This window comes from Mizuhopecten yessoensis, unplaced genomic scaffold (genome assembly GCF_002113885.1).
Source record: "Mizuhopecten yessoensis strain PY_sf001 unplaced genomic scaffold, ASM211388v2 scaffold5503, whole genome shotgun sequence".
Lineage (NCBI taxonomy): Eukaryota > Metazoa > Mollusca > Bivalvia > Pectinida > Pectinidae > Mizuhopecten > Mizuhopecten yessoensis.
This window is the reverse complement of record NW_018406081.1, coordinates 480974-498235: the sequence shown is the minus strand read 5'-3', so window position 1 is coordinate 498235 and position 17262 is coordinate 480974. Positions and strand designations below refer to the sequence as shown.

General features: G+C 37.3%; 2 protein-coding genes across 6 annotated transcripts in view; one reads left to right on the top strand and one right to left on the bottom strand.

The window, feature by feature from the left end:
- The window catches only part of LOC110450758 (presequence protease, mitochondrial-like), a 62514-nt gene extending 46517 nt beyond the window's left edge, over positions 1-15997 (bottom strand). Inside the window, exons 1-8 of one of the 2 annotated variants that reach the window (XM_021498453.1) lie at positions 15833-15997; positions 7360-7459; positions 4776-4882; positions 4212-4363; positions 3259-3373; positions 2152-2248; positions 1804-1964; positions 1065-1191 (exon numbers count right to left, since the gene is read on the bottom strand). In XM_021498453.1, the coding sequence (XP_021354128.1) occupies positions 1065-1191; positions 1804-1964; positions 2152-2248; positions 3259-3373; positions 4212-4363; positions 4776-4882; positions 7360-7459; positions 15833-15885 (912 nt within the window). In that variant the 5' untranslated portion in view covers positions 15886-15997. Of the gene's footprint in view, positions 1-1064; positions 1192-1803; positions 1965-2151; positions 2249-3258; positions 3374-4211; positions 4364-4775; positions 4883-7359; positions 7460-10856; positions 11061-15832 lie in introns of those variants that run through there. The other variant, XM_021498454.1, reaches the window with a different exon arrangement.
- Positions 15998-16161: 164 nt separating this feature from the next.
- The window catches only part of LOC110450757 (ankyrin repeat and SOCS box protein 8-like), a 6205-nt gene continuing 5104 nt past the window's right edge, over positions 16162-17262 (top strand). The window contains exon 1 of one of the 4 annotated variants that reach the window (XM_021498450.1): positions 16162-16233. Coding sequence is in view for 1 of the 4 variants with exons in the window: in XM_021498448.1 (XP_021354123.1) it covers positions 16197-16228 (32 nt within the window). In the remaining 3 variants the exon portion in view is untranslated. Of the gene's footprint in view, positions 16291-17262 lie in introns of all 4 variants that reach the window. The other 3 variants (XM_021498449.1, XM_021498448.1, XM_021498452.1) reach the window with 3 other exon arrangements.

Genomic DNA, 17262 nt, shown 5'->3' with positions numbered 1-17262 from the left:
AAAAATGATAAGTATGTCTGCTATTACAATACTTCATGGGAAAATGATTTTGAGTGGCTTCATAAAAAAAAAATTGAGTCCGATTGATCATTCTTATTGTAAACTGTACTATACTGTATACTTACAATCTTTCGGTAGGTTTGGGAGCTCTTTATTACATCAACAGACATACGATGAAGGATTTTCACAAAATGTGACGACAAGGTTATAAACACAAAGTCGTTATTTAGTAGCTTAAATTCTGAGCACATTAATTACTTTCTCAACGGCAGATCATGATTATTTTAATTTACCAAAATCTGCATGATAATGCTTCCCGATATCGATCGCAAGATTGCTTTAAGATTTGTTGCAGTCTCACAAATTTGAGTGTACCAAGATATTATACTAATATTATAAATACCTGTATTTAACATTAAATGCATTTTTTATTTTTTATTTATTTTTTCCAATTTCCAACCTTCATGCAGTCAGATTTCCAATGTAGTACATAAACATGAGAGGGAGAAATAGATAGAGGAGCTTCTAGAGGAGTTCATGCTCCCAGTATGCATCAATGATGAAAGATGCAAAGTTTTCTACAATTAATTCAAACTACCTGTATCAAAGTATTTTGAAAAGAGAGAATGTAATAAAACAAAATGTGTGAAAAGATTTGTTTTATTTATTTATTATATATATATTTATTATTAAAAAAGGTCCTAAATCCTACATGAAGACACAACATATGAAAATTTAATGAATGATTAATTCTGGCGTGATTTTTTTTGTCGCGCGTTATGACCCCCCACAGAATTTCAGGGGTTAGCAGGTATGAACTTTGTAAAATTTTAAAACCACTTAGGGCATATCCCAGGAATAATCCTGAAGGCGACCATGTAGTCCTTAGCCCTACAAAACTGAAATTGGCCCCTTCTGACTTTTTTTAAATTTTACAATTAATAGCCCCTATTTTTTATTTTATTTTAAATTGACTAAGAATTGCTGAAGATGGCCCATTTCTCTTAGCTTCCAGGATAATTGCTGATATCATGCACCACATGTGGATCTTCCCAAAAACTTACAGGCTCACTCCATCGTTGCTGCAGTGGCACTCGTGTGTCAATATTGATTCTGTCAAACTTCTCCAGGTAATTGCCGTTAATCAGCTCCAGGTGGCGCTCTAACGGAAGGTCACCATAGGTTGTGAACCTAAGACAGACAATGTTTACATTTTTGTAATATAGACCTGGTAAAACGTAGTGTATACTGCAAGTTTGTCTTCCTAGAAAGGTCGCCAAAGGTCGGGAACTTACAAGCAGGTAATTAGATACAATTTTTAGTGTCAGATAGTAACGATCTATCTTAAGTTTGTCAGGAGTGGCCTATTTTGAAGATTTGGGGGTTTCCTAGTATGTTTGAGCTTCTTTGAGCTTGTATGGTGAGGCCTACTTTAGAATTTACGGAGGTAACTACTTTGAGTTTACTAAGAGTGACCTACTTAAAGTTTGTTGGAAGTGACCTACGTTGAGTTTGTCCGTAGTGACCTACTTTGAGATTATTGCGAGTGACCTACTTTGAGATTATTGGGAGTGAGCTACTTTGGGTTTATTGGGATTGACCTACTTTGAGATTATTGCAAGTGACCTACTTTGAGATTATTGGGAGTGACCTACTTTGAGTTTATTGGGAGTGACCTACTTTGAGTTTATTGGGAGTGACTACTTGGAGTTTATTGCGAGTGACCTACTTTGAGTTTATTGGGAGTGACTACTAGGTGTTTATTGGGAGTGACCTACTTTGAGATTATCCATAGTGACTTACTTTGAGTTTGTTGGGTGGTAGTGAGAATGATGGAAGTCCTTGAGCTGTTGCCAGGTGAGATCTGTGATGGCCGGGGGATCGCCCCCCGATATCACTCCATACGTATGGTTTGGCATTAGTTTATTCTGGACAGCTTGCATGAATATGTTCAAGGAATCTGACTGCAACATAAATCACCTTTAAATGTACATTATTCCATTTAAAATTTCTTTTGGTAAAAAAAACGAGATTTTCTTTTTAAAAAGAAATATATCTAAATTATTTCTGTTTGTGCACAATGACCATTTAACAATACAGTGTTTACCCATTTTCTACAGAGTGGGCCTGTTTTAGGATAAAATCACTTACAAACACTCCCTTCATTTCGTTGTAGACCACGCCCTTAAAGATGATTGGCGATTCCGAGTTATTGGGATCTTCATGTTCCAAGCGCCATCCTTCTTGACTGAAAATATCAGAAACAGCAATACTGTATTTGACCGCATATTAACCCCCCCCCCCACACACACACACACACAAAACAGCCTCCTCCCCACTCTGGCGTGTGTACTGGGAACAGGGTTGATGCCTGCAGTTGGGCTCCTCTCTACTTTTGGTCAATCTTTCCTCATTAGGGGTGGGGGCTTATTTGGGTCAAATATGGTATTCCTATTATTTGTAAAATATCAATTATTCATATGGCAGACTAGATTAGGAATCTATCACAACAGCAGCAAGGTAGGTTCTCCACACTTATTCGGTTCTTGTTGACAAGTTTCACCCTACTTTAACTTCGCCTATAAGCAAAACTGGTCAGAAAACAAGAAAACCTGGATAGGGTGAAACCTATCAACAAGAACCTAATACAAGAGGCCCAATGGGCCTTAACAGTTATCTAAGTTAAAATACAATTGCTAATTGTTATTGCGATGTGCCACAAACAACTTAAGTACACTTAACCAAATTTGTCTTTTTGAATATGGATTGGTTTTTACAAAATAATGTTGGGGAGTGACCATCCATTTATACATGTATATAGCTCTTAAATACCAGTCCCTTTAAACGGGAAAGAGTTAAATTGAAATCATCTGATAAGAATTCTAACCAAGTTTGAAGTATTTCCAACTGAAAATCAATAAAATATACCCCAAAGTGCCATTTTGGCAGTAGTTTGGGGATCCTTAAATTTAACAGAGTATATGAAATATATCCCCGACAAAATGACACACACTTACCTGGTAATCAAATGACAAGCTGGCTGTCAGACGGAGTGCATACACATAGCCCCAACTGGTGGTTATTACCAGATGTGGACAGAACTTCACGAACTTCAATTAGTTTCCCTGACTTTATAAAAGAATGTCCTAAGATCAATTCCAAGTGTTTAAAATAGAATTACCTCAAATCTTAAAAGTTTTAAAGAGTTTTCAACAGAATGACCAGAAATCAAGTTCCAAGGGTTTAAAACAGAATTACCTAAAGTCCAACTCCCGGAGTTGAGGAAAGAAAACAGCATCCAGGTATACAGACATGAGGTTTTCATAGTCCTTCTGATTTTGTGTGGAGAAAGGGTAGAGCGTCCAGTCACTAGCTGTAACAGAAAACAAAACATCCAGTGCTTAGCTTTCTTTTTAAATTCAACTTATTTCTTCATAGGAGGACAGTGGCTACGTATACTGTGTGATTTGCTAAAATAGTCAATGTCACAAGATCTATTGTCTGCAGATTTCAGTGTCCATATTTATGAAACCATTCTCGTGTTCAAGCATGGATTCTGTGTTCAATTATTATTTTTTTTTGGGGGGGGGGGTTGGGGGGGACTGGCTTAAAATCATCATGTCACACAATCAAAAAGCCAAGAAAAAACATTGAAAATGGTATTTGGACAAAAGCCTCTCCGAACTTCCTCCAGATCATTGACAAAATGTAATTGTTTATCAATTTATCACCTGAATAAGAAATTGGGCTTGAGCACAAAATCTGAGTTTGAGCATAAGAACGGTTTCATGAATACGGGCCCAGGTCTAGTGGCCATTGCAGAAAGTGCTGAGGTACGAACGGATCAATGTGTTATTGATTTCGTAGGTTGTACTTTTCATGAAAGAATTGTTAAATGTGAAAATGAGAAAACCATATAACCCCGAAAATAAAGCAACATTTACTGTGTCACTAATATATTAATTATTGTGAACCTTTTAATGATTCCACTAGTAATTTGTCTAAAATTTCGTAATTTTAATAACTCATCATAAAAAAGATGTCATACAGGTTTCTTAGAGAAAGGAACTCTTCTAGATTGGAGATATAATAATAGTAGGATAGCTTTACTCACTCACCCCTGAAGACACAATTGAACTCTTCCAATTCAAAGGTTGGGATAGTTCACTATGAAATTTCATGGGGTGAATGAGTTAAACCCTTAATATTACCTGTCATGGCATTCATAAAAGTGGCTAGTGTCCTGTTGAGCATTTTAAAGAAAGGGTCCCTCACAGGGTACTTTTGTGATCCACATAAGGTAGTGTGTTCAAGGATGTGGGGCACACCGGTACTATCCATAGGAGTAGTCCTGAACATCACACTAAAAAACAGGTCAAAGGTCAACGATGATGTAGTCCAATAACATTTCATTAAACTTTGTTTCAAAAATTTCAATTTCTGTTTGTTTGCTAGATCAAAACTTACACTTGATTATGCAAATACAATTTGAATTGAAATCAACACTTTCAAAATTCAAACAAGTTCTCAGCTTCAATTACAATTTCAACTGTACATTATTTTCATCAATCAACAAATTATAATTAACTATTACCAAATATTAAGCAAGTATTAAAATAATAGACAAGAAATAACATAACTTCAATTCCTCCCAGGAAATGGGGAGTGGAACTTATAAGGGAGGGGTACTTATTACAGCAAATATATATGTGGTCATCACAGATATTTGTCAGGTATTGTGAGACTAATAACCTGCACAAAACCTGCTATGTTACCTGAATGTGTTATTACTGTCCTCACGGGCATAGTGGCAATGCTGGGCACCAGTTTTATCATGTTCTAGACTCACACCTGTGGTCATTAGCTCAGGAATCTCAACCACCTACCGGTAAATAACAGCAGGTAAATATATACAGGTAATAACAACAACCACCTACCAACACAGGTAAATAACAGCAGGTAAATATATACAGGTAATAACAACAATCACCTACCAAAACAGGTAATACACAGGAAACTAACAACCACCTACTGGTAAATAACAGTAGGTAATTATATACAGGTAATAACAACAATCACCTACCAAAACAGGTAACAACCACCTACCAGTACAGGTAATACACCAGTAACTAACAACCACCTACCAGTACAGGTAATACACCAGTAACTAACAACCACCTACCAGTACAGGTAATACACCAGTAACTAACAACCACCTACCAGTACAGGTAATACACCAGTAACTAACAACCACCTACCAGTACAGGTAATACACCAGTAACTAACAACCACCTACCAGTACAGGTAATACACCAGTAACTAACAACCACCTACCAGTACAGGTAATACACCAGTAACTAACAACCACCTACCAGTACAGGTAATACACCAGTAACTAACAACCACCTACCAGTACAGGTAATACACAGGTAACTAACAACCACCTACCGGTAAATAACAGCAGGTAATTATATACAGGTAATAACAACAATCACCTACCAAAACAGGTAACAACCACCTACCAGCACAGGTAATACACCAGTAACTAACAACCCCCTACCAGTACAGGTAATACACCAGTAACTAGCAACTACCTACCAGTACAGGTAATACACCAGTAACTAACAACCACCTACCAGTACAGGTAATACACCAGTAACTAACAACTACCTTCCAGTACAGGTAATACACCAGTAACTAACACCTACCTACCAGTACAGGTAATACACAGGTGACTAACAACTACCTACCAGTACAGGTAATACACCAGTAACTAACAACTACCTACCAGTACAGGTAATACACCAGTAACTAACAACCACCTACCAGTACAGGTAATACACAGGTAACTAACAACTACCTACCAGCACAGGTAAAACCCCGGTAACTAACATCCACCTACAGACAAGGTAAATAACAGCAGGTAATTATATACAGGTAATAACAACAATCACCTACAAAAACAGGTAATACACATGTAACTATCAACCACCTACTAACACACATGTGATACACAGGTAAATAACAAGTACCTACCAACACAGGTATAGCAAAAGTACCTACTAACACAAGTAAATAACTAGAGATTTCGTATAACTATGTTTTCCCTTTTAGCAGTTTAAAAGTTACGGCCCGGACACGATATTCCTAAAAACTTTGCACTTATTTGACCTTTGACCTTGAGGTCAAGGTCACAGTGACCTAACCACAGTGCACTATACATCGTCCATTGGTGATGTAGATATACTAAAAGTTTTATCAGGATATCTTTAACTAAGCACTTATCTTACCTTATTATCAGAGGAACTGCCTACTGCTAAATTATAAAATGCATATATATAAACAAGTTCTAATTGTAATGGGGACCATTACAGAAGTCCTCAAAACTGACCCTATAGTCACAAATGATGTATGAATAGAGTTTACAATGCCATCATATACTTGCATACCATGTTTAAGCAAAATTAGACACAGAGAAGGACTGTTGGCATCACCTTGGCGTACACCTTTAAATGTTTGAAACAATCAAGACTTTTTTGACCTTCAACCTTGAGGTAAAGGCCACAGTGACCTAATGAAACTGCACTGCACATCATCTGTAGGTGATGCGATTATACTGCATGTTTCATCAAGATATCTTTAATGGTTTAAACTACGGTAACGGGCTGGAAAAGATGCACCTGAAAAAATTGCACATATTTGACCTTCAATCTTGGGGTCAAGGTCACAATGACCTAATGACAGTGCACTGCACATCATCTATGGGTGATGCAGGTATACTTCAAGTTTCATTAAGATATATTTAATGGTTTAAAAGTTGCACATATTTAACCTTGCAGTCAAGGTCACAATTACCTATAGCTAATTAATAACAAAGAAGAACCAGAACCAGACCACTAGAACCAGAAGAACCAGTACTTATACATTATGTATTCCTTCATTTGAAGGGGAGACATATAACAAGTACCTACCAACACAGGTAAATAACAGGAATCACCTACCAGCACAGGTAATATAAGGTAAATAACATCCACCACCTACCTGTACAGGTAGAAATTAGTTATGTCAACAGTGATAATAATTATAATATTTTTTAACACAAATACTAAATTGATCTCACTACATGTATAATGTTTATCCAGGGAAAATCCTGAAAGCCTTTTTTTAGTTAGAGGTGCCATTGTATGTAAAATTTTAAGAAATTGGAATTTCAGAGGGACAATTTACATAATGGGGTGCTCAGAGCCCCATCATCCGCTCCAAAATTATCCCTGTATCACAGTAAACAAACTTAAACTTACAACTTGCTGCAAGTTATCAATTACCACAAATTTTTGATGACATTTGAGAGTATCTTACCCGTTTCACAGTGTATCCGTGGAGTCTGTCGCCACCTCTCAGACTTCGTACAGCATCTTGGGCTGATGTTGACTTGCATCGCTGCAGTAATTTGGATGAGCTGCAGATTAATGATAAATTGTACAGATATAATAAATTCAAAATGTCCTAATCAAATATAACAACAGTTTTGTTTTAAGGGAGCAAAACGCATGTCTCCCCAACCAATATCAATTAATGACAAGCTTACTAAAACATCATTACAAGCCTTAAGCTTCCCATCGCTGTTCTACCTATGAGATATTTCCTATGTAAATATGCATATTTGCTTTATGAGTGATGGTGGTTTTGTTCAGATTTAATAAAAATGTTTAATGATTTTAATTAGTTTCCTTCAAATGGTAAATTGAAACTGTCAACTTTTTTAAATTTTTGTTTCTAGTTTACTAAATTAATTTGTTGTTCCATGAAAGGAGATCTATTTATGTCTGTGGCGATTAATTCGGAAACTTGGTTGGCTGACTTCCTGTGACCCGGTAGCTCAATTTAAGTCTAGAGTTTGGTGTTTTCTGGCAGGAATATTGATCCTTCCTCCTCTTCCTCGGACAGGTATTAAATTGATCGTATGCCCTATAATGGAGCAAGCCCACTATGAACCAAAACAGGTCGATTTTTGCATCACTAAATTTGCCAGCACATGGGTCCGCATCCAATCACAGGTTTGTTACATAAACCATTTCTGTTGCTCTCCTTTCTAACCTAAAGTAAAACGTTACCTTAAATGTTGTTAAATTATCGAGTTTACGTTGCGAGGGCAATCAAAATCTTAATTGACCGCCATGATGAAAACTTTGTCACTCTTTCGATATAGGTCAGACTTCTATATATGGGGTGGGTGTCATGACCAAATATGGAAATTTTAGTAACTATTTCGTCATTTTTAGTAAATTACATAGTCGGTCATGCAGTCCATATATGGAAACAAGAAATGAGATAACATCATGCAACTGGTTCACAATCGTGATAAATGAATGCGGCCTAAGCGACGTCAGGGGAATTCCACGTAACACCTAAACGAAAGAACATGCACACGCTGTGTTGATTATTGGATTGAGTACTAGTTTGGTTGAAAAAAATCATTTTGTAAGGAACACAGATCTTCCGCTGATTCAATCATTCCTAATTTATTTCATGTGTGTATCATAATGTCAGCAGAAAAAAGTACTTGGCCGACGGGAAATAACACAGAAATATCTATTGTCCCAGCAAATTTTCACTCGTTCACTCGTTCCTTTTCCGGACCCTACTCCAACAGTGTTAGAGGTTTACACGGCAAGATACTTTTAACAGGCGCCAAAATTATATCTGATAGAAAAAACGGCCGACCTGCGGCCACTTATGTCGTAGGAGTATTCCGGACAGTGCCGGGTTGTTTCGCTCCTAATCCCGTTCGCCCTAGGTTGTTTCGCGCTAGGTTGTTTCGCCATAAAACAAAAAAATTAGGGCGAAACATTGTTTGGTATTTTCTTTACATTTTTATTTGTTTTAAGTCACAAATTAAGTCTTCTTAGTCTTTCATATCATTAAAATCAGTTTTATTAAAAAAAATGTGTTTGTGTTGTTTTTAAGTACATTGTAAAGCAAGAAACGGAATACGTTATTTTCTTCACGCCGACACACATTATAACATATATTTAATTTAATTTTAGAAATAAATAAGAATAGTGAAATGAAACAAAAATGGTGTAATATTAATTACATTGCGGGGTATACAACAATATGATTTTTCCATGTTAACACATTTAGTCTAGTGGACACATAATCGTCGCTGTGTAACGATGTTTTCTTTACTTGATTTCTGCGCACGTTCGTGTTGTTTTTTGCTAATTGGAGGATAGTAACAACCAATAAAAATTAATATGCATATTTGAGTAGATAATTTTGAGTAGGTCACTTGTCATAAATAGGATTATTTACATTTCGTATACGTCTCTAGATAAAGTATTAATTTATTTTCATTCTTATACGCAATTTGTACCTAGTATATGTCCATTTTGTATACGTATCTATGTACTTAGAGAAATTAATTTAGTCTCATTAAATGTCCATACCTAATCTATATATATTATAAGTATTGTACTTAGAGAAATTAATTTAGTTCATACCTAATCTATATATTATAAGTATTTATGCATCATCAAATCCTAGTCACACCTCCTCATGGTGCCAGCTGGAAGCACTTTATTTCAAATATCTAAATATGTTTGATATAAAGTGGCTGACGTGACAGGGTGCTTTTTAATTGTTTATGTCATGTTAGAAGTTGTATAAGTATTAGTATTATACAATTTTAACGTTAAAACATGTACAGGTGCATTTTATAAAGAACAACATTATTTAATTAAGGAAATGAAATGAAAATGATAATATGCAGTATATTCCGGATATTAGTATGTCCGTTGTCTGCTTCGGTGATGAATATATATACACACAGGTTCGTTTTTCATCTTCCGGCACGTAATTATATCTTGATTCAAGAGAAAGAAAAGTTTTTTTAACTTTTAACATGATGTTTATGACTTAAAGAACCTAGGGCGAACTGGATTTGGGGCGAAACAACCCTTAGGGCGAACTGGATTGGGGGCGAAACAACCCTTAGGGCGAACGGGATTTGGGGCGAAACAACCCATAGGGCGAACTGGATTTGGGGCGAAACAACCCTTAGGGCGAACGGGATTTGGGGCGAAACAACCCTTAGGGCGAACGGGATTTGGGGCGAAACAACCCATAGGGCGAACTGGATTTGGGGCGAAACAACCCTTAGGGCGAACGGGATTTGGGGCGAAACAACCCTTAGGGCGAACGGGATTTGGGGCGAAACAACCCTTAGGGCGAACGGGATTTGGGGCGAAACAACCCTTAGGGCGAACGGGATTTGGGGCGAAACAACCCTTAGGGCGAACGGGATTTGGGGCGAAACAACCCTTAGGGCGAACGGGATTTGGGGCGAAACAACCCTTAGGGCGAACGGGATTTGGGGCGAAACAACCCTTAGGGCGAACGGGATTTGGGGCGAAACAACCCTTAGGGCGAACGGGATTTGGGGCGAAACAACCCTTAGGGCGAACGGGATTTGGGGCGAAACAACCCTTAGGGCGAACGGGATTTGGGGCGAAACAACCCTTAGGGCGAACGGGATTTGGGGCGAAACAACCCTTAGGGCGAACGGGATTTGGGGCGAAACAACCCTTGGGGCAAACGGGATTCGGGGCCCCTTTCCATTCCGGACCCCTAATCCTGTATATAAACAATGTGAAATGAACACCCGGAAGTGATGGTGAGGATTGCCACACGTCTGTTTATAATCATGTTGAAAGTAATCATTATTTCTTAAAACTAGGCTTATGTAACCCAATGTATAGTTAACCTCCACAGTGTGTTTATTTAATAAAGTCTTCATGTCGACTGAAAAGTTAGAAAAATATATAGAGAAGAGGAAGCTAGGATACTCAACTTACTCCTGGACAAAAAGGTCATTCTCGTCTCGGACAGCAAAGGGCGATATCTAAAACAATTTGTCCCCCTTCTTGATATTGATCCAGAGTCCATAGAGTTGTGCTTTAAGGGAGGACGAAATGCATCGGATGGCCTAACCTTCGTTAAAAACTTCTTGTCAAAATTGGATACCACAAACCCAACGCTAATACTTTTTTGGCATGGAACATGTGACATATCTGTAAAAAGGGAAAAATACATCTTCCCTTGATACCAAGATGTAAATCGCCTCATCAGCGCTACTCGTGAGATTTTCACTAACCTTGTATACTACATAGACAAAACACCCAACACCAGACTAGGATTCATGGAGATTCCACCTATCTCAGTCACAACTTGGAACAAACAGAGAGACTACCTCGACTGGGAAGCCCAACAAGATCAAAAGGAGGATGAAAATATTAACAAACAAATAGACAGCTATAATAGTGTTGTCAGAGAATTCAGCGACAACCTCAACTTTGACTCCCCAAAATTTAGTCTGGACATTGTAAGATCGTGGAAAAGGAAGGGAAATCCCAAGCGTCTAGATGTCAATACCTCCCCGAGATACTCCCTCAACTTCAACTTACTACAGGACGGTGTCCACCCTATAGGTCCCTTAGCCAAATACTGGCTAATACGCATTATGGAAAAGTGCAAGGTAGGCAGTGAGGATTAGCATATAGTAAAATCCTAACAGTGACTTGTCTCTGCAGGCAACTAAGCGATGGTGAGGATTGCCTCATCTCGCATGTAATATTTATATTGCTAGAAGTCTTCAGGGTAATCACTTGGATTTTATATTAAACTATCATCAAATCCTGACACACATATAGCCAACCATGGCGGAAGGCAATACAAATACAACATTCCAATTCATGAGGAGTAACCTTGGAGATCCCTCAGCCTCCAGAAAGCGTTCTAGAGAAGATTTGGAAAATATTTGTGGCAAATGCGACAACATACTGACGACAAATACCAAACACATCCGATGTGATGGGTGCCGTCTACAATTCTGCCTACAATTTTGTCATAAATGATATACCACCACCTATAGGTCACCTGATCTTGACAGATACTAGGAAGATGTTTTTACCAGTTTTAATGACATTGGTGATTCCTCTAAAATACCAGTGGACAAGCTTAAAATCTACTTCTCTAATGTAGACACCCTTACCAAAATAAAGAAGTCTGAACTTGAACTCTATATAGAAAATAACCATCCAGATGTGATATATCTAACCGAAATTCTACCAAAAATGTACCAAACCCCAGTAGACGACAGAATCTACAACATACAAAACTACAACCAATTTATGGGACAACATAGGAAAAGAGGTGTGATCATATATGTTATCAACACTATTGATTGTGACCCTCTACAGCAAACAGGACCCTTTGAAGAACAAGTATCCTGTATACTAAACCTAAAGGGCAGAGATAAACTTGCTATCTACTGTATCTGCAGAAGCCCAAACAGCTCAGCAGAAAATAACAACGACCTTCTTCTTAGAAAACATATGTAGCCAACCAATCTCACACATATTGTAGGGGATTTTAACTACAAAGAGATAAACTGGAACCATTACACAACCAGTGTTTGTGAGTCGCATCCAGCGACACTCTTCCTAGAGTGCTTAAGGGACAACTTTCTGTACCAACACGTCACAGAAACGACCAGATACAGAGAAGGACAAAAACAATCAACATTGGATCTAATCCTCTCTAATGAAGAGGGAATTGTTGAAAGTCTTAATTATCATAATGGACTAGGGGAAAGTGACCATCTAGTACTAACCTTCGACTTTATCTGCTACAGTCAAGTTCCACGAGCAGAACAAATTTGGGTACCTATAAAACATAATTTTCACAAAGGAGACTATGAAGAAATCAATGAAGACCTCAAACAAATAGATTCTCAGTAACTTAATAGATTTTCAGACGTCAAGGAGGCTTGGAAGAAATTTTCTGTAATTATAAATAAAGAAATAGAGAGACATGTACCAGTGAGGAATAACTCCCGATCCCTCCCAATAAGGAAAATCAACATCAACAAAGCTTCAAGAGGCTCTATTAAGAAAAAAGGTCAACTTTGGAAAAAATATCTCCACTGCAAAACCCTAGAAAACTTCAGAAAATATAAGACTGAGCGAAATCGAAGTGTCCATCTAATTAGAAGATCAAAATATACCTTTGAAAAGGACTTGGCGGACAACATCAAAATAAACCCAAAGCCGTTCTGGAAATAGGTTAGAACTAAAACCAAAACAGCAACGTCCATCACCAGAGTCAAAAATGATAAAGGAGAAATGACCACCTCCGACTTGGCGACGGCCAACATTATGAACAATTTCTTTGCTAGTGTATTTGTTGACGAGAGAGAAGTAGTTTTGCCTGAGTTCGAGGAAAGACCATACGATACCTTGCTTACCGACCTATCAGTAACAGAAGATCTTGTGTTGGCAGCAACTAAAAAACCGACCCAAACAAATCTCCTGGCCCAGATAACATCCATCCAAATTTCGTCTCAAAAACAATACAAACATTAAAAGAATCCCTAACAATCATCTTTAACAGATCCATTCAAGAAGGAACCCTATCAGATCCATGGAAACAGGCTCATGTCTCACCAATATTTAAAAAAGGTTCTAAAAGTGACTCGGGAAACTACAGACCTATCAGCTTGACATCAGTTCCATGCAAGATTCTACAACGCATAGTTCGAGATGCAATCTTAAAACACAAGGACAAGAACAATCTCTTCGTCCCCCACCAACATGGCTTCAGAAGTGGCTACTCCTTTACCACTCAACTACTAGAGGTCATTGAATACAGGACACAGGCATTAGATAATGGGAACAATGTGGACATCATATACCTTGACTTCAGCAAAGCGTTCGACAAAGTGTCCCACCGCTTACTACTTTGCAAACTTTATAAATATCGTATCAGAGGTAAAATTTTGGCCTGGACTAAGGAATTCCTAGAAGACATGACCCAACGAGTTATAATCAACGGAGCAAAATCCTCAAGTCTTCCAGTCACGAGTGGAGTCCTCCAGGGAAGCGTCCTTGGCCCGATACTATTCTTGATCTACTTCAACGACATGCCTGAACTTCTCAGCTGTATAACCAATGTAATGCCTTTGTGCATCAGTTTAACCATAAAAGACTGAACTTCACCATGTGGAAACTATATCTGTTTATTACAAGTGGAGCACTCGGGGCGCTCATGGCGTGTCAGACATGCCGTAAAATACTGCCAAAAGATCAAAGAATAAATTTACAAAGGGGCCTTATATAATGATATTGACATATTCATATCCTAAGATTGACATATTTTCTTGACTGAAGTTATGAATCTGTAAAATCATTCTATCGATAGTAAGTTAAACAGTTATTGATACATATTTATGCAACAATTTCAAACTTGAAATGAGGGACGAATCGTCTGAACACCGGTAATCGGATGTATTCAATCAATAAATGACAAAGATATATCAACATTTTGGAGAAACTAGACAGCGAAAGAATTGGTAACATAACCTATCAAATGTATACAGGTATTTACATTATATGTACTTACATCAGGTGCAGGGAGGTAATATTTTGGACTGAAACTTTCTTCGTAGCGAAGGGTAACTTTCATTTCTTTCGAAAAGGAAACTAAACTACGAACGTAGAAAAGGAGCCGGAGCCGGTCAATCCGTTCCGGAATATGTATTATAATTAGAAAATTTGATAACATTACAACCAAACTATTTACGGACAATACCAAACTCTATTCAAAAACTCGAACAGAATTAGAAAGAAAACAACTTCAAATAAACATCAACATATGGAGATTGGTAACAACCCCAAATCATCAAAACACTATTTGACACAAGACAGACAAACAACCGAAATAGAGAAATTAGCCAAAGCAAAGGACCTTGGAGTTCACTTTTGACAACACCCTAAAATTCACAACCCATGTCAATGCAGCAGTGTCGAAAGCTAACCAAATGTTAGGTATACTGTTTCAAACTTTCATTTTTATGGATATAGCTCTTGTACAAGTCCCTTATCCGTCCACATCTGGAATACGCTACGCAAGTGTGGTCTCCATATCTAAATAAGTTAGACTATTGGCGAATGTTTAGTCCTACACCACCTAGTATCACTAGAAGTCACTCTAAAAAAATATTCAAGAAACCTTTCAGGCTAAACACTAGTAAGAATGTCTTTAGTAACTGAGTGATTAAGGTCTGGAACAGTCTACCTGAGGAAACTGTGTCATCAAAAACACTAAACGAGTTCAAGTCAAACTTAAACACACTGTGGAGGAATCACCCCAGGAAGTTCTGTCCTTCCTTTTATCATTAATGAACCACATGGGATCTCTAACATTAAAAGAAAAGAAACGGTAACAAACATAATACCGCTAAAATGTTAGTTACTCCCCATTGTAAATTTGAGTGTATATAGATAAATATTCTAAACATACAAGGAATGTACATAAATTATTGTTATAATAAACAATTATTCACAATAACATATAGTGAAAAAGATTTTTAGTGTAAATAGTTTTAATTCCTGCGCAACCAAAGTCAGTTGATGGCAGGCTATTTTGCCAGCAACGTATCAAGTCGGAAGAGGATATTTAGACGTCTTTACAAGCTGAAGCTTCCGATCGACGTTCAACGACAACATAAATCGGTCGAAGTTGGTCTCCTCGAGAACTCACGTGGTTCCTTTGCGGCTTGATAATACAAGGTTTAGATTGTTGTTTGAGTGGTTTTACGTCCGCTTCACTAACGAGAAGTTCGGTTATCCAGCAGGCGATAAGTTTAAACGGCTGTCAGGCGATAAATAGTTGTTCGCTATTTAGGAACACGGCTGCCAGGCGAATCACTGCAGCCAATGACATTGAATTGCCTGTCTGCGAAAAAATCAACATTCCGATCTTAAACTATTACCGTGCCAGAGAAGCAGCAGCTCTTCTATGCGTCAATCTGGATATATGAAGCATGTTTCTAAATTGTATATAAGCCTAAGTAACAACTGACTTTTAATCAGTCAATCCCACACAAACACCTCCTCTCTCAGCTGATGAAACACCACGGCGTCATGATGAAGGCTGACATATTGTAACTCCGCAGTAAATATTACACAACGTTACCAAAATGTACATTTGAATTAAATTGAATCAGATTTTGTTATTTAAAATTAATGTTATACTTATTTTAAAATAAAGCCAAATTAAAAATTAATAAACGTTTTATTTTTCTGCATCGTTAAAAATGTCATCTTGGCCTGTGATTGGTTCGTTGAGAAACCTGTATGATATTTTGTCAACATTGCCACAGCTGTAGGTAACGTAAGCAAGTTCCTGTTATTTTATTTCTTGGCCCTCTGCAACTGGATGTAATTTTAAGTAAGTCACATCAGACTACAGGAATTGTTTGCAGCATTTGAAATTCCGTGCTTTGTTTAAAGAATCGGAATGTGTCTGTCTGGTGAATTATGTGCCACAATTGAAATGTCAAAATATTGCTCGATGTAGGCCTATATTAGGCCTAGTTCGCTCTTGTGGAACATCCTTTGACCCTTAGCCTGCAAACAGAACAAAGACATTTTGATAGATATTTACGCCAATGTATTCAATGATCTTTCCGAAACTCTTCGCTGGCTCTGCCAACAAATTTAGACATTTTGACAGCTTGATGTTCTAGGGGAGACAATTCAATTACAGCCTTGCGTTGTTCCGGTATAATTGATATCTCAATTTTATTTTATTTGGTTGCCCAATCACAAAACTTTTTAAGAGATGATATTTCTGAATTGCCTTGTTCGAGATTCAGTTGCCTCTAATACACGTGTACATGTAAGAACTGACGGCATAGCATTACCACAAGTGCTTGCATTGACACACACTTATATGATCATAAAATAGTACTTATACAAATCATATTAGTTTGTCCAGCACCTGCGAGCGTTACCAGTTCTCTCTAAACAATCAAGATATTCATGGATTTTCCAAAAAGACCTTAATGTGTATATGTTACTGATTATAGCCGATTTAAAATTTTGGTCCAGTTGTTCAAACTGATCAGCATCTTTAAAAAAATAACGCAAGAATTCTAACAAAAATATGTCGAACATTTTTTTAAAATTCAAAACTAAACTATATCATTTTTTCAATTTCAAAAGTATTTTATTGACAATACATATATAATACAAACATATAATTTAACATTAAAGAAGATATTGGAACAGTATTGATAAAAGAATAAGACAACAGGCTTTGCCTATATCAGTCTTCTTCTAATTCCGGTAGATATGTACAATGCTTAAATATATAAAATGTTGTGATTCGTTTCCTCTCACACTCATGCACACCCACACC